Consider the following 22597-nt stretch of genomic DNA (forward strand, 5'->3'; position numbering starts at 1 on the left):
TTGTCAGTTTCAGAAATACTGATACCACAAAAAGGATAGCTGGAAGAGATATTTTATTGAGTAGAAAATTAGGTATAAATAGCTTTACAGCAGCCAAAGGAAATAACAAACCCATATTAAATAAGCTAAGAATGTGGATAAGAATTTGAAATAAAAACAAACTCTATCTATTTCCTAAAGAATAAATCATCCTAGAAACTAGGATATTATTAACAAATTGATGACAACAAACTAATTTAACATTAATAAATATCTATTAGTTTTGTTACATTTTTATGAATTAGATTTTACCAATTTTGATAGTTCATGAGGCAAATATTACCAAATAATAAATCGTGTGGTAAAGATAAAATAATAAACTATCTAAATTGATTGAGATTTGATAAGTAATGAAGCAATAATATTACCAAATAATATATTATGAGATAAAAATCAACATTTTAAATAAATTAAAAATAAATATTTAGAATATATGTTTGTGAAAATATTAGCAAATGATAATTCCAAATTCATTTATGTATTATTGTTATTATTGCCGAATTTCATCTTAAAACGAAAAAACAAACTTCCAAAATTGTTAATGTATTAATATTGCGAAATTAAATCTTAATCTTATTGGAGTGACTGGCATTATAAAAGTATTATCTATAAGAGATAACGTCTTTCTTTATTCCCACTCCGATACAAAACATAATTACGTTTCTGGTCAAAATTACAGTATATATTTTGGATGTTTTCCCCAAATAATAAAAGAGGGAATCTAGACCATTTACAGGCCAAATTCAATAAAAAAAATAATTTCCAGAATCTTGAAAGAATCTGGACATTAAGTTGTCTGGATACATACATCATTCTACTATACTGTTCAACAAACACATGCTCTACCATTATGACATTGTTGGGGAAGATAAAATGTTATATTTCTTGAAACTTTTAGCATATAAATAATTTTAAATCTTAAAAAAGTGGTATGTGAAAACCACAACTAAAATATTTTAAAATACATGGCATGAGCGACATGATTAAATTAAATTAAACGTTAATATATAAACAAATATAATTTTATAATAATATAGTGTATTAGTATAATTTTTGAAATTCAAAGTGCATTATACAGGCTGATCGATGCAATTACTAAATAAATATCAATATCAACCTTTTGTAATTCACTTGACACCACAGTTAAGAATTGGAAAAATTGGTTCAAAACCCTATTTAAAGTTAGTCTAAAAACGTATAATTAAGTACTACAGTTAAACCTCGATAAATAAATGTTCGATAAAGTAATAACCTCGTTTATATAATAAATTCTTTCGATTCCGACTTGGACTAATGGACTAAAGTAATAACCCCGCTAAATGCATTAAATAATAAAAATATTTAAATGGCCTAATACTTCCCCAGCCCCCTTAACTTGTCCAAATTGGTCATTTTACCCCCTCAACTCATTGAATGTCCTATTTACTCCCTTAACTCCATAAAAGTGGTATTTCTCACCCCCTCAACTTGTCCATTTCTCTCCTCAACTCATAGAATGTTCTATTTACCCCCTTAACTCCATAAAAGTGGTATTTTTCACTCCTTACAATCCGTTATCGAAGCCTAAATTGATAAAAAAATTTAAACGTTAAACCTATATTTATGCTATTTTGTAAGTGGAACCTAAATTGATACTTCCCCAAAAATCATAGGCCTATTTTGGTACATTATCCCTACATATAATATATTTAACTTGTTTATATTAATGTGCTTGTTATTTGTATTTTTTATTTGTTCTTTCTCTTTTCAACTTTTTTGACTACTATAAAGGGATAAGAAATACCATTTTTATAGAGTTAAGATGGTAAATAGAATCATAAGTGGTGAGAAATACCACTTTTATGGAGTTAAGGGGGTAAATAGGATATTCGATGAGTTGAGAAGGGGTAAAATGATAAATTTGTACAAGTTAATGGTGTGAGAAATACCATTTTCATGGAGTTAAGGGGGTAAATAGAACATTCGATGAGTTGGAGGGGTAAAATGACCAATTTAGACAAGTTAAGGGGGCTGGAGAAGCATTAAGCTTATTTAAATTCTTAAAGGCCCAATGAAAATATAAATTAATAATTATTGAATTACATACAAAATATATGTACAACCTCTCAATTTGTCAGTTAAAATTGATTTCTTTACTCCTTTCAAATTTAATCATAATATTTGCAACAAGATTTGAAAAGACTGGTTTGACTATTATTTAATTGTCACATCAGACATTCTAAACAAGTTTGTCAATAAATTGAAACAGTTTCGTACATTTTTTGTAACTATATTAATAACACACTAAATATTTTAGACAATTTGACAAAAAAAATTGCAATTAATTTATATGTAGTAGATTTAATTTTAGCATTTAAGAGAATTTTTGTAATTTTGTTAATGCACTAAATATTTTAGACATAATTAATATTTGAAATGTCTGAAGTGGTAGTTAAATACCAGTCAAACATTTTTTTTTTTCGATAACGTAGAGCTAAAATTGATTTTGTTTCGAAACTTTAGGGTTACATTTCAACTATTTCATACGTTACGACTAAATTTGCACTTCCTTTAAAAAGTTAGAGTTAAATTTGGCCTTTACCCATTAATCATAGTGTATTTCTAATCATTGTATTGCTATCCGCGATTTTAATTGTACTAAATCTCTAAATGAGAAATAAGTGGGTTTTATGCCTAGTTTGTATAGTTGTTCTTATGGATGTAAATGGGTTAAATTGGAAATCCGCGATGGGGATGGGAAATCCCTTATTAGAATCTTGGTGGGGCATGAATTGGAATTGTTTTATACCACGTAAACTTGGACGACGCGGGGATAGGGATAAGTATCTTCACCCCATGTGCGATTGATGTACCTGTCCTTGATATATCTCAACGGGAATCCCTGCGGATCCCCCGATTAACATTTATTTTTTTATTATATATATTAAAAATTGTTAGGTTAGGTCAATTTTTTCTTTAAAAAAAAGCTTAGGTCAATTTTATTTTATCTTTTTCTCACTAACTCGAATTTACTCTTATTATTTATCGTTATACTATGTTAAATATTAAGAAAATTGAAAAAAAAAATAGAAAAAAACATAATGAAATAGGGAATGGAGATCTCAATAGGAATGGGTACAAAAAATTTCCGTTCAGATTTTGAGGATGGAGAATCCCTGATAGGTCGTGGAGTAGGGATGGGAAATGTCATTCCAGCCCCGTCCGCTCCATTTACATCCCAAGTTGTTCCATATTTGTTAATTGGATAAATGATATTAAAATTTGTGGATTTAAGGTTTTGTACTTTCTAACATTTACTCTTATTTCTAGACTAATAGAAACTAATTACCTAACAACTTACTAACAACATCAACTAATTTTCTAGTTACTTTATAACTATTTGTAGGAATCAATTAATTGAGCCGGTGATCTAATTAATTATCTGTTCGTAACAGTTTTATTAAGATTATGGTCAATATTAATAAATTGTATATAAATAGAATATTATGTCACATCTAAACTTTAAGAACATAATATTATCAATATCACATAAAACTTTGTATCCCCTTTCTGAAGAGTCGTGCCTCCCTCTCCCATCTCTCGGTATGCGTTTTTAGTTTGTTGATCAATCACAACTCGGATTTGAGATAAACTTTGATTCTTCCAAACTATTCCCAAAAAAAATCCCAAAAACAACATTAACTGTGTAACTTTTGTTCTTTGTAAATTTTAAATTCGGTAGAAATCCACACTCTTTATAGCATCGATCCACATTATGTCGTTCTCTATATATCACAATAGCTGCACCTAATGTTAGAGATAATGTTCCTATTATCTCTGTAAATAGATTCTTATCTAGTTAGAGTTTCAATTGCTAACTGATTTTGAAGAGGATAGATTGTTTCCTTTGAGAACTGTGCTGACTGTCTGATTCTGACAATGTCCAAGCCGTGCATGTCACCTTTCAAAAGACACCTTCTCTCTTACTAGCGCCTCCTTCAGGGTGGGTGTAAGCACATAAAGCCCATCTTTACTCGGGCTCTGTAACAGGATTTCTCCAGTTGTTTGGTCCTTCACAAGAAAATGGTTAGGCCAAAATTCAAAGAAACATGAATTGTCACGGGGAAATTTTTGAACAGATAGTAAAGATTTTGTAAGCTTAGGAACAAGTAGGGCATCATTAATTTTCAAATTATTGATATTTGAATTTCCAAAGTGAGAAATTTGCAAACCTTGACCATTGCCAAACTGAATCGTGTCATATCCTGGATATGGTTGCATTTGTTGAAGTTGGGCCGGATTTTCCGTCATGTGGTTTGTTGCTCCGGTGTCAGGATACCACGGCTGATGAGGACCCATGAATGGATTTGGTAGTTGTTGCCACGCCATGTGTGCTTGTGGTCCAGGATTGTAGTTTGATCATGAATTGTTCTTTGGTCTTTTGCACTTATCAGCCCAGTGGCTTGGATCACCACAGTTGTAGCATTTGCCACTTCTTATCTTCTTTGGATTCTGCTTCTTTGATTGTGTTGTGTCCATAGTGGATACATTAGCCTCTCGGTGCGCTGGTGTACCATCGGGTTGAAGCAGAATAGTCTTTCTGGTTGATTGGATCATGCCTTCAACGATTTTCAAACTGTGCAGAATCTCCTGATAGTTGATGTTTGTACCACGCTGAGTGACAAGATTCTAAACGGTAGAGGGATACTCTTCTCCCAAACCCTTGTAAAGAACTGACGGTAGTAAGTGTCGAGGGTAGGGGTTCCCCGAGGCAGCCAGATCATCGAGAATAGACTTCACTTTTTGCATGTACGCAGTAAATGACATCCCCCCTTGCTCAAGCTCATGCAGTTCAACTCCCATCTGACACTGCTTGCTACCTGTAATAAGCCCGTAGTCATCTTCCAAAGCTAGCCAAATATCATATGAATATTTGAGATAAGCAATATCAGGAAACACCTCTTCGGTGATTGATTTTAAGAGCAAAGTCCTAACAACATTTTCTAAATCATCCCATTGGGAAAAAGATGGATTTATGATTAAATCCGCAGCAGATGTCACATAACCTATTCTAGAAATAAATTGAGGTGGAGGCGGTGTTGAACTGATAATATGAGAAAATAGATGATAGGTTTTGAGGGTGGATTCCATGGACATTCTCCATGCTTTGTAGTTGTATGGGGTTAATTTGATGTTAATGGTGATGTTTGTGGGTGGTTGTCGTGGTTGATTGACAGTGGTAGAAACAGGTTTTGTATAGACATGATTGGTTGAAATAGGAGGATTGGAGGAAGAAAGAAAATTAGGTCTAAGATTATTTGAAGGTGCATCAACAGTATTGTGAAACGAATTTGAAAAGAAAGATGGTGAGGGATCACGGGTTAATTGGGTATTGTAACCAAATGGGGAAGTATTAGATTCAGAAATAACCTGATGTTTGTTACTGGCTTCGGCTGCTTGGTAGGCGGCTAGGGCAACAAGAACTGATGGAGAAAATAGGGTTTGAGTGGCCGAGGGTTGTTGGGATTGATTTGGTGTCTAATGAACCGGAAGTTGATGATTTTATGGAGGCGGAACAGCCGCCTGATATGCCGCAATCGCGGCTAAAACCGCAGCATCGGCGGCTGACGTTGTCGGAGTTGGAAGCATCGCGGTTTGCACAAACCGTGGATCAGGGGCTGCTGTCGTGGAGGGGATTTGCGAAGGTTGCGCATGGGCGGCAGACGCAGACGCAGACGCGAAGAGCTTCTGCTGGTTTGCGGGTTGCGCCTGGGCACTGGCCGCCTAAGCGCTGGCCGCCTGGTACGCCTAGAGGGCTGCGCGCACCTTCGAAGGAAAAGAGTCGCCCACCGTTGGCTGTTGGGGTGGAGCTGCCGCAGCGGGCGGTGCTGCTGTCGCGGTAAGGAATGCGGATTCACCGGTGACGAAGGGCGAGGTGAACCGCCATCCCGAAGTCGCAAACGAGCCACCGAAGGCTTCGTTCGTGCTTTGATCAGCCGCGGAAGTTGAAGCAGCGGCAGGGGCGATAGTGACGGAAGCGACACTGGAGGCAGCGGCAGCGCCGGCAGCGATTTTATATTGGGTGTACGTTGGTGATTGTGGATGATCAGAGGATTCGGATGATGTGGAAGTTGATACTACTGATACCATGTTGAATGTATAGTTTGATATACGGGAATATTATGGATATAGAGAGAGATAAGTAATAGATTTGAATCACCTTGGTGATTATGGCTCAGAGACCTTGTATTTATAGTGAGTCAATAGTAGTTTGTATAGGAATATAATACACAAGTATAATAGTATTGAAACTTTGCCTAGCTAGGGTTATAGACAAATTGAAACTCTAACTAGATAAGAATCTATTTACAGAGATAATAGGAACATTATCTGTAACACCTAAAACCTTTTTACTAAAAGACATCCCACCCTTGCTAAAACTGGATTTATTCACCTTTAGTGAAATAAACACTAGACTCATAAATAGCATTGCTAATTATCACAGATTATAATTGTCTTTCATGTTAAAAATCTTTATAATTCAAGGTAAAAAACATTCCGTTAAACCCTTTTAAAAACTTAATACTATAATTTTGCCCCTGAAAATTCTTAATTTGCTTATCATCAATATGAATTGGCAAATTACACTTAGTCGTCCCAGTGAAAATATTTGAAAGTGGAGGAAAACGGAAAAGGAAAACATTAGTAGTAGTGGAACATGCTGAAATTGAAATTGGTATTTCCTGCACGGCTTATATTATGTGCGATCTGATATATATAATAGCATTAAAATAATAATGGTATAGATAAGATAAAGTACGTGTTGTATATTCAGAATTTCTTTTCTTTCAACTGTCATTTCTTTTGTATACGCGTTATTGTCCCATTTTCTTTCAACTGTCAATTTCGCCTGTCACCATTTTCTGCTCATCGTCCCAGCTAAAACCATTTCCAAATTTTTGAATCTCCAAAATATATGTAAGATTTTTCTTCAAATTAGGTAATTTTTTGAGCATTTCTTTCTCAATGTATGATAGATAACCTGTTTTGTGCCCTGTGTCTACTTTCCAACCAGTGTTATTCATATCATAGAGTGTATCAACTAACAAAGTCTCTTCTTCAGCAGACCAAACACGTCTGTCTCTCTTCTTAGCAACTAGTGTACTCATTCTTTTTGTATCATGTATCTGCAATAAAAACAAGCAATACATCATGACAAATTCAAACAAAGAAGTAACCAATGCAAACAGAAACACATATCCTAATACAAATATTAATAGCAAAATGCATCCGGACCCCACTTCATCATTTTCAATTTGGTATAATAAGACCCGTTTTTGCTGAAAAATATTAATTAAGAATTTTCTTTTTTGAAAAATAAAATATTAACGGAAAATAGTTGTTAGTGACTATTATTTTCAAATGGGTAAAAAAAGAATATACCAGTTTTAAAATATTAGAAAAAAAAAGAAATATTTTTCACATTTTTTTTTATATATTTTTCTATTGACTAACTAAAATTTGTTTGTTAATTTATTTCCTTAAACAAATAAACACTAGAAAATAAAAAAAAAATACAAAATATTTGTATTTTTTTAGCAAACAAACATATGTATAATCTTTTATTTTTAATTATATTAAGCATTTGATAATCAGAAAAATAATAGGGATAACATCAGAATTTTAAACGATGGAGTGCAAATATTTAAATTTTGTAAAAGAATGTTGCACGTAGAAGTTTTCAAAAATCAATGAGATCACACTACTATAAATTCATAAATATTGTATCAAAATGCAATAAAATTTTATAGATATATTATTTTAAAAAAAGATTGCAATGGGGTCAACTAGCATTTTATAGATATATTATTTATAAAAAAAAAACATTTCAGTGGGTTCAAGCGGTTCGAGTCCGCTTATCTCCAACTCGTGAACTTAGTCGGTGTTTTTACAACTTTTCATAGTGGTTCGCTTACGTATAAACCAACTCCTGGCGAAACCGCTTGTAACTCCGGTTAAAAGATTAAGTTGATTAATGCTCAATAATAGCCCACAAGCAAATGTCTATTATATTTGAAATGTGCACGACACAAGCCCACATAACATGCTCTGTAACTTAATTTGTCACGAATAAAAAGACTCTAATCCCATATTATGAAACCAATTTGAACTAAAAAGTTTAACTAATAGTTACGGTCTAATAATAATTTTTGTATTTTTTTTAAACTATTAATAATTTTTGTATTAATCTCTCAATATAGAACTTCGATAAATACATTATATATTTCATGTGTTCGAAATTATATTTTTAATATTTTTTTACATGTATTAATTCCACTCTCACGTGGCTATAAAAAAATTGTAAGAATTTCAAATAATAAAAATAATAATTTTATATACAGAAGAATGAATTACCTTTTCTACTAAATTAAATATTTACAATTAGCTCATTCAACAAAGAACAATTAACATAATAATAAAAAGAAATCAATGTTGATATGTTAAAATAAAACCTCAGAAACTCAATAATAATGAGAAACCAGAAGATGCTTTTTGCCTAATTTGAATTATGTCCAATTTTAGATGCTTATAAAAACGTAGGGGTTCATATATCAAATTGAAAATTTAGAAACTCAACACGTAAAGTTAGTGATGTCAAGGGGTTTTCTTATCAGATATGGGATAATAATAAAAATATTATGAATCATGATTCATTACGACATGATTATTATTTTTAGTAAATTAATGAAACATGCACTTATCACATTTTTATTGCAAATAAAACTAAATATTAATATTCACTGTCATAAAATTAAAAATACAACAAAAGGAATGAAGTAATAACATAATATAATGTAGGCTTAATAGGTACCAAACCCCTTAAACTTGTAACTTTTTTCACATGGCCCTCTCAATTTAAGGGACAACCTCTCAACCCCCTCAACTCTCCAAAAACATCACATACAACCCCTTACACCCCTATGTTCGGTCAAAATATTGACCCGTGTAGAAAACACGTTTGACTGTTGACCACACCAATGCCACGTGTCATTTTTTATTAAATTTTTCCATTAAGACCCCTGCTCGGCGAGCAAGCCCATTTGTGCTCGGCGAACAACTACCAGAAATGGATTTCGATCAGAATTCTTATGCCAGAATAGAAAATTTTAACAAAAAAGTGACACGTGACATTGGTGTGGTCAACAGTCAAACACGTTTTCTACACGGGTCAATATTTTGACCGAACATAGGGGTGTAAGAGGCTGTATGTGATGTTTTTGGAGAGTTGAGGGGATTGAGAGGTTGTTCCCTAAGTTGAGGGGACCATGTAAAAAAAGTTACAAATTTAGGGGGCTGGGTGCCTATTAAACCTATAATATAATATAATATAATATAATATAATATAATAGAGGGGCAAATAGGTAACTGTCAGAAGTAGGATTTCGTCCCCTTACTTCCCTCCTCCTCTATAAAACAAATTTAATTTGGTTTGAGAGAAACAAATAAGCCTTCATTTTCAAGTTTCAACTTATCAACAAAACACTCCGTCGTCTTCTCCGAAATATGACTTTCATGTCGGAGTTCCTGCAGAAATGCGGTGGCTACGCCATAGTCGACGGCGGCTTTGCAACTGAGCTGGAGCGGCATGGTGCTGATTTAAACGACCCTCTCTGGAGCGCCAAATGCCTTATTACTTCTCCTCATCTCGTTCGCAGGGTATTTTTCTTTCTTTTTCCCTCTTTTTTTCTTCCAATCACATTTCATAATCAAGCTTCGTTAATTCTGCTTAATTTTAATTAATTTCCTTTTCATGGGATCATTGGATTTATAAGTTAGTACCAAAAAACGAAAATTACTTATCTAAATTTATATTCTTAACCTGGAAAATGAGTTTAGCAGAAGTAAAGTAACTAGTTAATCTTCTGACAGTGACGTGGCCATGCCTATCTTGTCCACCTCATGTGCCTTTTTCTGCTGTCATGTGGGTTTCCTTAACACTTGTCCCCTTAGCTTTAAAAAAAAACAAATTTCATTTCACCAAATATTTAGGGAAAAAAAACCTTTTTTAGCTCAAGTTACAAATAGTGCAGAATTCTAATAATCATAAGAATTTGGATCAACATTAAAGGAGGTAATATTAAACAAAATATATAGTAATTTGATAACAAAAGTGAAGTGAGGATTAGAAGAAATCATGGTAAAATTATTAAGCTGATGAAAAGACTGGTGATGGCAGATAAAGAAATATGTTGGCAGCATCAACTCTGATTTTGTAGGGAATATAATCTTACAGGTAAAAGGGAAAGTGGGTAGCAAAAGGAAAAGGGAAAAATAATTAGCTGACTCGACGAACACGATTTATAAATTCAACTCGTTTCGTTTAACATGGTCTATTTGACACGATTATCGCTCACTATATTTTGATACTCCGGAAAATATTGATATTTTTTCCTTCTTCAGGTACACCTAGATTATCTTGATGCTGGGGCAAATATCATTCTAACAGCGTCTTATCAGGTAATTTGGGTACTAGCATTTGTTATAATGAGAGAATGATCTTTTTGTCATAATATGATGCAGTAACTGATGCTTTTTTTTTTAAATGTGGTAGGCTACTATTCAGGGTTTTGAGGCTAAGGGGTTTACTAAAGAAGAGGCTGAATCATTACTTAGGAGAAGTGTTGAAATTGCCTGTGAAGCAAGGGAAATTTATTATGATAATTGTACCAAAGTTTCATGGGATTTCATGGAAAATGGAAGGATAGCTAAACGTCCAGTTCTGGTTGCTGCGTCCGTCGGCAGCTACGGGGCTTATTTGGCAGATGGTTCAGAGTATAGGTACATTGTAGTTCAAGTCACTAGCTAATGGTTTCATATTAAAATGTCTGATTCAATACCTATATGTTTGTAGTGGCAACTATGGCGAGGCGGTTACTGTTGAAACATTGAAGGATTTTCACAGGAGAAGGGTGCAGATACTATCCAAAGCAGGAGCTGATCTAATTGCATTTGAGACGATTCCAAATAAGATCGAAGCAAAGGTAAAAGTAGAGATTCGGAATTGGTTATATGGTTTGGCAAAGTGAACATGAATGATGGTTTGAGTTTGTTTGATCTGAAGTGGGGTTGGTTGTTATGCAGGCATATGCTGAGCTGCTTGAAGAGGAAGGCATAGATATTCCAGCATGGTTTTCTTTCAATTCCAAGGATGGAACTAATGTGGTTAGTGGGGATTCAATTCAGGAATGTGCTTCCATTGCAGATTCTTGCAAGCAAGTTGTTGCTGTTGGAATCAATTGCACTCCTCCTAGATTTATCCACGGACTTATCGATTCTATTCGCAAGGTGCATAACGAATCTGATACCCCATTTAACTTCCTCCCATATTCCATCTGTGGAATCTTATAGTTCTTTATTCTGTCAGGTTACAACTAAGCCAATAGTCATATACCCAAACAGCGGCGAGACCTATGATGCCCAACGCAAGGAGTGGGTGGTAAGCGCTAAGCCAATAGTTCCTTCTGGAAATGTTAGTGAATGTGAAGATTGAGTAATGTTTTTGTGGTGCAGAAATCAAGTGGAGTATCAGATGAAGATTTCGTTGCATATATAGGGAAGTGGCACGAGGCTGGAGCTTTTCTTTTTGGGGGCTGCTGCAGGACTACTCCTAATACAATTAGAGGCATATGCAGGGTTCTCTCCAACAAATGTTTGCCTGCTTTCAGTGCTAAAACCGACAAGTGAATTCCCATAGCTGAGAAACTGACCTATCCTTGTTTCTAATTCCCTGTAAGCTAGATGGATGTATCATGGTCTTGTATGTGCAATCTTTAATGAAATAAACATATTTGAATTTCTTTGCTAGAGTGGCACTTAAAACATACTCAAATTACTTCACTAAGGTACCATTTATTTGCAGTTTAAACTCACCTATATGCAACAGAAGTTTTTACATTAACACAAATGGATCACCATTATCTGCTTGAACAAATCGATCAACATGCAATTTTTCATCTTCTGGTTACAGGAATATTTACTTGAAATTACAAGGCTAAAAGTAGACAACAACCATGAAAATCAACAAGATTACTAAGAAAAGGAAAAGGATCAGTGAACCAGCTGAAAGGGGTTTCTATAGCATTCCAGATACAGATTGCACAGTTCAAGTTCATACCTCACAAAATCACCTGTATGGTTAACATCAGCTAACTGTAAAGAAAGTTGCTTCACAGTTGAGGGAAAATTGCGTCAATAGAATTATGGTAATTCATATCCGACATCCAGAGTCTAGCCACATGTTGATGAGATGCAGTAAGCCTGTGCATTTCCTCAACAAGCCAGATTGTGGCTTCAGCTTTAATTGGATGAATCATGATATCCAAGGGCTTTAGCTTATCCTCATTGTACAATCTCAGATGATCCCATTGATTCAGAAGAATATTGGTGAGGTAATGCAATGGTTGCCCATACAATTTCTTTATTGATTTGCCTAATCCCACCCATGATGAAAATGGAATGACAGAGCCATGAAGTGATGGGATAGGGAGCTTATTCATATAGTCCTGATACATTTCTGCTCTTCTCATCAGTACATCTGAATCACAAAGCGGAGTAGCAGACTTTCAATGTAAGATCACAATGCATAATTTTTTTTTATCACAGAAAGTCATTGGACAAGTGTGAAATTCAAGGTTCAACCTTTCACTTCAATTTTAGGTAATAACAATCATGCATTTGAAAAGTATAATTCATACAAATTAGGATACCAGGAAAAAGAAGCATGACCTATATAACGATGACATGATAGAAAAATGGTTTGTTAAAAACAAAACCCAGACCAAGTTGATAAGAAACAGAGTTGACAAATAAAAACCCAAGCGGAATAAGCTAATAGTTTATCCAAATCCAAATTAAAATTCATACCTTCAATTGTCATTTCTTTTAAAGGTTGATCAATTGCAATCTTCGGGGAGAAATTCGGTTGATCAACTCCATTTGTCTCTACAGGACCTGGGGAAAGAGATTCATCATCTGATGATATGAGATCAATATGCCCATCCCATGGAATTGTCCTCTTCATGGTATACAATTAATACTGCGGAGAAGGAGCTACGAGAAAAAAAGATTCATGAGAAGCAATCAATATGAGCAATAAGAGCATCTCTAGTGGTACGAAACAACTTAAGGGTGCCACATTGGAAAATTTACATCACATTAGAACCATTATTACTTCATAATTTTATGGGGTAAAAACACATATTAATTAAATAACAAGGGACTAAAAATGCACTTTGTTTTGTAAAAAGCAACTCATTCAAACAAAGTTTGGAGTGGCTTTCACTCTCCAAATGATGCTGGCTTTTTAGATTTTGAGGGAGTATAATAAAGTTTGTTACCAAATTTTTGGTAACAAACCAAATTTGGTAACACCTCCTTTAGTGGTTGATTACAACCAAATGGTATAGAGGAGTTGGTTACAACCAAATGGTGCAAAGTAACATCCAATTTACAACCACTAGAGAAGGGAATGAAGTTCGGGAGCTAGCTATGAAACAAGCACAGTGTGAAGTACATACATTCATCAGCAAAGGATTCTAAAATCAATATTATCATAACAATAAAGAATTAGAAGGTGAATGCACGGATATACAGACATTTGACATCTGTCTAAATAGCTGACATATACAAACATATCAAATTAATTAGCGGTGTTTAATGAACAAGCGGCCCGGTGCATTACGCGTCACCAACGAGGATCCGGGGAGGGTCCCACCACAAGGGTCACAAGGGTGTACAAGCCTTCCCCTGCCAATCTTTTTGGCAAGAAACTGTTCTGCAGAGGCTAGCGTGGCCAAATCCCCCAATTCTGGGCAGAGTCCGCTCCTAAGACTCGAACCCATGACCTCTTGGTGCAAGGCTCGTCCTCGAACAATTTCATGTTTAACTATTTCAGCAAAATTCTAATTCAGTTACGGCTACGAATCACTTCAATAGAGTTCCAGAATCGCAATCAAATTTCCAAGCCAAATTTCTTTTAAAAAAAATTCCACAACCTACCTTCCAGGAGTAGCATAAATCTATCAAACTCGCCAATCAAAGAAAATAAAAAAGGAAAACGGAATGGAAAGAAAATAAAAGCAGAATCACAGTTGCTTTGGGAGAATGAAACCACAATTGATCAGTGTAAGAAGAAAGAAGAATGATGTAGAGATACCTGAGTTGATATTTCGAACAAAGGTAAGTAGTGAAGGGTGTGAGAAGAACGGCGTCAGATGTTAGGGTTAGGGTTTAGGAGGGAGGGAATCCAAAGTACAGCAGAACGAGAGGGAGGGAGCACAAACTAGTAGAGGGGATGGTCAGCATCTGTGGCTCGTCTCGGTTCGATGGTTTTATAATAGGGATAAGGTACAAAATTGGTTCGGTGGATCGTCTCGGTTCGAAGTACCAATTTAGGCTCAAAATAGTACCAATATAGGCTTAACGTTTATAATATAGCATCAATTTAGACATCGCGTACAAAATCTATATTCTATATAAAACAGTAACGATGGAGCTGATGTGTCACTTCCTCCTTTTTTACTGATAAAAAATATAATAAAAAATATAATATATTAACTTTAGTTATATTATTATATTTATTTATAAAAAGATTATTTTATCCGTATTATATCTAAGAGTTCTACAGAATTTAAATTAATCCATAAAATCTCTCTAATTCTCTGCATATCTATATATAATATAAAACAGTAACGATGGAACTGATGTGTCACTCCCTCTTTTTTTACTGATAAAAAATATAATAAAAAATATAATATAATATATTAACTTGAGTTATATTATTATATTTATTTATAAAAAAATTATTTTATCTATACTATATCTAAGAGTTCTACAGAATTTAAATTAATCCCTAAAATCTCTCTAATTCTCTGCATATCTATATCTAAAAATTATACATAATTTAAATTAATCCCTAAAATATCTCTAATTCTCTGCATATCTATATCTAAAAGTTCTACATAATTTAAATTAGTCCCTAAAATCTCTCCAATTCTCTGCATATCTATATATAATATAAAACAGTAACGACGGAGCTGAGGTGTCACTTCCTCCTTTTTTACTGATAAAAAATATAATAAAAAATATAATATATTAACTTTAGTTATATTATTATATTTATTTATAAAAATATTATTTTATCCGTACTATATCTAAGAGTTCTACAAAATTTAAATTAATCTCTAAAATCTCTCTAATTCTCTGCATATCTATATCTAAACGTTCTAAATAATTTAAATTAATCCCTAAAATCTCTCTAATTCTCTGCATATCTATATCTAAAAGTTCTACATAATTTAAATTAGTCCATAAAATCTCTTTAATTCTCTGCATATCTATATATATAATATAAAACAGTAACGATGGAGCTGAGGTGTCACTTCCTCCTTTTTTACTGATAAAAAATATAATATATTAACTTTAGTTATATTATTATATTTATTTGTGAAAAGATTATTTTATTTGTACTATATCTAAGAGATCTACATAATTTAAATTAATCCCTAAAATCTCTCTAATTCTCTGCATATCTATATCTAAAAGTTATACATAATTTAAATTAATCCCTAAAATATCTCTAATTCCCTGCATATCTATATCTAAAAGTTCTACATAATTAAAATTACTCCCTAAAATCTCTCCAATTCTCTGCATATCTATATATATAATATAAAACAGTAACGATGGAGCCGAGGTGTCACTTCCTCCTTTTTTACTGATAAAAAATATAATAAAAAATATAATATATTAACTTTAGTTATATTATTATATTTATTTGTAAAAAGATTATTTTATCTGTACTATATCTAAGAGATCTACATAATTTAAATTAATCCCTAAAATCTCTCTAATTCTGTGCATATCTATATCTAAAAGTTATACATAATTTAAATTAATCCCTAAAATATCTCTAATTCCCTGCATATCTATATCTAAAAGTTCTACATGATTAAAATTACTCCCTAAAATCTCTCTAATTCTCTGCATATCTATATATATTATATAATATAAAACAGTAACGATGGAGCCGAGGTGTCACTTCCTCCTTTTTTACTGATAAAAAATATAATATATTAACTTTAGTTATATTATTATATTTATTTATAAAAAGATTATTTTATCCGTATTATATCTAAGAGTTCTACAGAATTTAAATTAATCTCTAAAATCTCTCTAATTCTCTGCATATCTATATATAATATAAAACAGTAACGATGGAGCTGAGGTGTCACTCCCTCCTTTTTTACTAATAAAAAATATAATATATTAACTTTAGTTATATTATTATATTTATTTATAAAAATATTATTTTATGCGTACTATATCTAAGAGTTCTACAGAATTTAAATTAATCTCTAAAAACTCTCTAATTCTCTGCATATCTATATCTAAAAGTTATACATAATTTAAATTAGTCCTTAAAATCTCTTTATTTCTTTGCATATCTATATATAATATAAAACAGTAACGATGGTGCTGAGGTGTCACTTCCTCATTTTTTATATCATTAATTGTAATTATTAATTATATTTTTGTTAATATTTATATATTAAGATGAATCCGTGCGTCGCACGGGTCAAAAACTAGTATATATATATATTTGTACGATTATTCATTCATAAGTTCTTAAATCTTAATAAATCTTTCATTCATAAGTTGTTAATAAATATATATGAAAAGAAGGTCCTACTATATACAGTCAAACCGATGCCAGAGCGGAAGAAAACAGACCACAATGTCTTTCTCCGATCAACTTCTCAACGGCAACTTTACTTCCGCATCACTTACATAATTTGCCACCGAGATTTCAGCGTCTCCGGTGACGGCAGACAGACGATCTGTGTTAGTCACGAGCATGTTGAGCCAGTCACAGTCCCTTACTGGACAAAAATTGATTTACTCAACAATGACCACCACGTACTCGACAAATTTACTCAGAGACTGGCTCGTTTAGGAATTGATTCAGAATATCGACAGAGATTGGCTTCAGGTGCGATTGAACAAGCCAAACGTTGTACAAACGGCGGCGTATCGGGAGAAGAGAAGAAGGTAATGCGATTCAGATTGAATATAGTTATGGAGAATAAGCATTATTATCATGAAATAGATGTGTTAGATCTTGTTGTTGAGATGGAATCAATGGTTGAATATGAGAACAGAAACTATCTATATATAATATAAAACAGTAACGATGGAGCTGAGGTGTCACTCCCTCCTTTTTTACTAATAAAAAATATAATATATTAACTTTAGTTATATTATTATATTTATTTATAAAAATATTATTTTATGCGTACTATATCTAAGAGTTCTACAGAATTTAAATTAATCTCTAAAATCTCTCTAATTCTCTGCATATCTATATATAATATAAAGGGTAATTAATTTATTAGTCCCTATATTTTGACAAAACATACTGTTTAGTCCCTGTATTTTCAAAAACACATGATAAAGTCCCTAACCTTTTTCTCGATGAACTGTTTAGTCCCTAATGTTTTTCTCAGTGAACTGTTTCGTCCCTGCCGTTAGACTCTCATGAAAATTTTGTTAGTCAATTTGGATTTGTGTTATTCTTTTCCTTTATTTTCCTTTCCTTTAAACTCTAATGCATCTGAAATCAACTTTGAGTGTTCTTCTTCTTGATTTTCTTCTTAATCGTTCAAAATCGTAAGCATTGGGTCTGTTCTTTTTCTTGTTCTCCATACAAACGACTTCTTTTTCTAAATTGGATTTCCTCTTCTAAAGTTTGAGGGTAAATAGTAAAGGATAATTTAGTCATTTCCGAAGTCATAAACGTTAAAAAATCTAACAAACAGACAGAAGGACTAAACAGTTCACTGAGAAAAAAGTTAGGGACCTTACCATGTGTTTTTGAAAATACAGGGACTAAACAATGTGTTTTGTCAAAATATAGGGACTAATAAATTAATTACCCTAATATAAAACAGTAACGATGTTGCTGAGGTGTCACTTCCTCCTTTTTTATATCATTAATTGTAATTATTAATTATATTTTTATTAATATTTATATATTAAGATGAATCCGTGCGTCGCACGGGTCAAAAACTAGTAACACTAATATAGGCTTAACGTTTATAAAATAATACGAATTTAAACTTAACGTTTTATAAAATATATACAATTTAAGTTAAACGTCATAATTAAATTAATCATATTATATTCTTTCTTTATTAACTTTATTTGTTATTTTTTTATTTAGTTCTATATTCTTATTTATTATAATACAATTAATTAGTATTTTTGTCCATTAAAACCTTATATTACATGAGACATGGAATTTAGGAGTCATGGAATGGTTGACGAAAAACAAATATAACATGGAATTTAGGAGTCATGGAATGGTTGATAAAAAACAAATAGTATAAGGTTTTAATGGACAAGAATACTAATTAATTGTATTATAATAAATAAATAAAATAGAACTAAATAAAAAGATAACATATAAAGTTAATAGGAAAAGAATATAATATGGTTAATTTAATTGTGACGTTTAGCTTAAATAAATTTGATATATTTTGTAAACGTTAAGCTTAAATTCATATTATTTTGTAAACGTTAAGTCTATATTGGTGATATTTTGTACGTGATGACCTAAATTGATGCTATATTATAAACGTTAAGCCTAAATTGATATTATGTTGTAAACACTAAATCTATATTGGTGCTATTTTGAACGTTGAGCCTAAATTAGTACTTCCTCAAAAACTTTAAACCTATTTTGATATTTTATCTAATATTGCAAAAAAAAGTGTAGCTCCCTCCCATGGTATTCTTTCCCTTCAATCCCTCCTTACCAACCACAATACTATAACCAACCCATTAATTAATTCAACCCTGCACAACCCATCCAATATATTTTTTTTAGTAAAAGAAGTCCAAAAGGCAAGGACGGAACAGAAAATAAATAAATAAATAAAACAAAAAATACAACAGTATTATATTTTTTTAATTTATTTGTTACGTTGGGTTGGGAGCCAAATTTTTATTCTACAAGGATTTATTCCATTCAATTGTACCACATAATTTTTTAGAAAGTGTTTTGCATGAATTATTTTAGTTCCGTAGTATAATAAGTAGAGTTTTTTGTTTTAAAAATATTTACATTTCTAATTTATTAATATTTTAATAAAATTTTACAATATTTTTATGTGGATTTCTGTTGAAATTTTTATTTAGAATTTAAATATATAAACGGTTTTGATATATACGACATTTCTAAACATTTAATATAAGTATATATTTTCAATATTTACAATTATTATTGCATTGAATTTTGGAATGAATTAAAATTATTGGTGTATTTAAAATATTTTTATAGGTTTTGTTATATTTAAAAGTTGAATGTAATAATAAATATATATGTAAATATTGAAAATACATAAGAATAATATGTTTACATTAAATGCTTATATGTAAGTGTCTTCGATTGTCAATACTAATAACTATTCAATATACATGCAATATCATCCATTTAATAAATATCATTTTATTGAATTATCTAATTTAAATGGTTAAACTCTATAACAATTCAATCACGATAGATCTACCAATTAATTAAACATATCATATTATTTTAAAAATAAAAAAAAACATATAAAAAATGGGGGGAGCAGGGGGGTGTTTCGCACTACTCGAGGATTTGCTCGGAGTTGTTTTGCGTTTCGAGTGGATACCCCTTTTGCGCATATTTCCGAATTGAAAGCTGTTATTTTTGCTATTCAGATTGCTTGGAAAAAAGGATGGCACAAATTATGGGTGGAATGCGATTCTGTTTATGTGGTAAATTTGCTTAGGAAGCACTCTTTAGTTGTTCCATGGGCGTTGCGATAGGATTGGATTACTTGTCTCCGGCATTGTTCTTCTATGGATCTAAATGTTACTCATATTTTTCGCGAAGGAAATAGAACAGCTGATGCATTGGCTAAATTTGGCGTCACAACAGATCATATTGTTTGGTGGAATTCTGCACCAGTTTTTTGTAATAGATTTATTTCTGATGATATGTATTGTTTAGAACAATTTTGTTTCTCTTAATTTTTCTCCTGTATTTTTTTCTCATTTTAATAAAATTCGGGTCTGGGTTTTTGTTTGGTTTTGTGAAGATGCCAACCTAGTTGGGATCTTTGCATTCCGATCTTAGCCTGTAACCCAACCTTACTTAAAAAAAACATATAAAAATAATTAAAAGAATAATAAATATTAAATGGTTGATAAATGTTTAATATATTAAACACACTCCAATAAAAAAAAGTTTAATAAAAATAATAATAAATGGTTAATTATACTCCATTAAAAATAAAAGGAAAAAAAATCGAATTATTATAAATAAATTTAAAAACTTCAATGCAATAATAAATATGTAAATATTAGAAATATATAAAAACATATATTTAATATATAAATGTAGGCGGTTGGCTATAACAAAACCGATATATAAAATAAAGGGATAAATACAAAAAAAAATGTCTGTGATATATACGTTTTACAAACTCGAACCTGTGGTTTTTTTTTTTTTTTTTACATAAAGAGGTCTGTGCTAAACGCCGTTAGCAGAGAACGGATTTTTTCACTTACTCCGTTATTTTTTATGACGTGACAGTTTGACCCAAATTTTGACCAGGGGCAAAACAAGTATTAAATGAAAATACTTAATATATTAAACCAGAAAATCAAAACCCCAAAATCGCAACCCCCATTCTTCTCCCCCTTTCCCCAATTCGATTATCCTCTCCCAAAATTGCTAACCCTAATTCCTAATTGGATACCCAACGCTCCCCTTTCTGGCACGAATCGGAAATCTCCTTCCACCATTTTGTAATCCCGAACTCGTTGTGGTAGGATGAGTTGAAATTCCTCAAATTCGTGGGTGCAGGGAAGTCAAGAAGAATTAGCAGGACCTCTAAGATGCAATTGCGGATTCATTTCACAACTACGAACAGCTAAGACGCCGGGGAACATGGGCAGGCAGTTTTTTGGTTGTGGGCGTTTTAAGGAGGTGAAGGGCTACAATTTTTTTGAATGGATAGATGAATTACTATGTAGGAGGTGAAAGATGGTGTTATTAGCATTGAAGGAGGAGAGAAAGATATACGAACAAGGTATTTCCATTGCTCAGAAAAGGATTGAAGAGATGGAGTTGGAGCTGAGTTTGGCTAAAAAGATGCTGGCAGAAAAAGAATTCACGGTGCAGAGTCAGAGGCAAGGAAGAAGATGGACATGGAACTGCTGTATAGAAAATGTAGTTTGCTTGGTTATTGTCGTAATAGGGTTAGAGATGTATTGGTTGGATTTAGGGAATAATGATAGGAAGTCTTTGGCACCATGAATTGTTCTTGGATTTTTTGGTATGCATTTGGTATTCTGTGATACCAATTGGCATTTTATGGTACGACTTGGCATGTTGTACGATATGGTACTTTGTGGTACGAAATGGGATTTTGTATGAAATGGTATTTTGTGGTATGAATTGGTATTGGTATTTTGTGATATGAATTGCTTAATTTTCATGTTGTTCTTGATGACACAAAATGGGAATGTTTGCTTAATCTTTTGGTTAGCATTATGTAAAGGTATTTGGTAAACTGAAGTAGGTTCTATAGGTATGGTTTAGGGTTGATATTGGTGACATTAGTAAGCACAAGAATTATGTATTTACAATGAAGCTAAGGTTGTACTTGGTGGTCACAAAATTGACACAAAATTGCATTATAGAAACCTGTAATTGACACAAAATTGCATTATAGAAACCTGTAATTGACACAAAACCTGTAATAGAAGATGCATTACACAATCAGTTAAGTAATCATAGAAGATGCATTACAAAAGCAGTTAAGTAAACATCATTCCAAAGACTTAACTAAACTTGTAATTAGATACACAAAAACAGGGTACTTCAGACCCGCTAGCCACATCAATTGTACTATAAGCATCAAAAAGTGAACTTCGGGGTACTTCAGACCCACAAAAAAAACATCTAACATGCTATAAGCATCCAAAAAGTGCACTTCATGGTACTTCATACCCACAAAAACATCTAATCCCATCTCATCTCTTTAACCTCCGCAAGATATCTTCGACTGTCATCCTGCTTGCACTGGGAGGCTGTAAACTCGCCATAGGTTGGGGCTGCGAACTTGAAACTGCAGGTATGCTTGTAGAAAGTGGAGTTGAGGCTGGTTGTGGCTGTGACAATGGTGTTCTTACACGCCTCCTTGGCAATGCAGATGATGAAGGCCAAGATGATGGTGCAGATGTACATACGTTCTTCTTTGGTCTTCCAGCCCGTCTAGGGGGTGAGGACTATAAAAAAACATGAAAACGACATCATTAGTAAACAGTTATAGAATGTAAACAAATTACCATGTCTACCCGATATAACCTTACCTGGACATTCAATTCTTTGTTTTTGGCTCTTCTTATCCTCCTTTGCCAGCCGGTTTCGCATGTAGCAGAAGCGGTACAACCTCTAACATTATGCCCTTCTTTCTTGCAGTTCCCA

The 22597-nt window shown here is 32.5% G+C and overlaps 2 protein-coding genes across 2 annotated transcripts; one reads left to right on the forward strand and one right to left on the reverse strand.

Annotated features, from left to right (window-relative positions):
• The first annotated feature begins 9506 nt into the window (after positions 1 to 9506).
• On the forward strand, positions 9507 to 11883 carry LOC136219698 (homocysteine S-methyltransferase 3-like). Its single transcript, XM_066007185.1, has 7 exons — positions 9507 to 9735; positions 10480 to 10536; positions 10631 to 10857; positions 10931 to 11060; positions 11161 to 11364; positions 11444 to 11515; positions 11590 to 11883. Exons 1-7 carry the CDS (start codon positions 9583 to 9585, stop codon positions 11761 to 11763), a joined length of 1017 nt encoding a protein of 338 aa, XP_065863257.1. The 5' UTR covers positions 9507 to 9582; the 3' UTR covers positions 11764 to 11883.
• Positions 11884 to 11900: 17 nt separating this feature from the next.
• Positions 11901 to 14377, reverse strand: LOC136219699 (protein RDM1-like). Its single transcript, XM_066007186.1, has 3 exons — positions 14234 to 14377; positions 12943 to 13128; positions 11901 to 12613 (listed from the first exon to the last, which is right to left on the reverse strand). The coding sequence occupies exons 2-3, from the start codon at positions 13097 to 13099 to the stop codon at positions 12246 to 12248; spliced, it is 525 nt and encodes a 174-aa protein (XP_065863258.1). The 5' UTR covers positions 13100 to 13128; positions 14234 to 14377; the 3' UTR covers positions 11901 to 12245.
• Positions 14378 to 22597: the final 8220 nt, after the last annotated feature.

Source organism: Euphorbia lathyris, chromosome 2 (assembly GCF_963576675.1).
Source record: "Euphorbia lathyris chromosome 2, ddEupLath1.1, whole genome shotgun sequence".
NCBI classification, from domain to species: domain Eukaryota; kingdom Viridiplantae; phylum Streptophyta; class Magnoliopsida; order Malpighiales; family Euphorbiaceae; genus Euphorbia; species Euphorbia lathyris.

Bases quoted from the DNA above. Each gene is read 5' to 3' on its own strand.
- LOC136219699 (XM_066007186.1), bottom strand. From the start codon at position 13,099: ATGAAGAGGACAATTCCATGGGATGGGCATATTGATCTCATATCATCA. The intron at 12,614-12,942 runs GTATGAATTTTA...TTTGTGATTCAG, and splicing joins AAAAGAAATGACAATTGAAG to ATGTACTGATGAGAAGAGCA.
- LOC136219698 (XM_066007185.1), top strand. From the start codon at position 9,583: ATGACTTTCATGTCGGAGTTCCTGCAGAAATGCGGTGGCTACGCCATA. The intron at 9,736-10,479 runs GTATTTTTCTTT...TTCCTTCTTCAG, and splicing joins CTCCTCATCTCGTTCGCAGG to GTACACCTAGATTATCTTGA. The intron at 11,516-11,589 runs GTAAGCGCTAAG...TTTGTGGTGCAG, and splicing joins CCCAACGCAAGGAGTGGGTG to AAATCAAGTGGAGTATCAGA.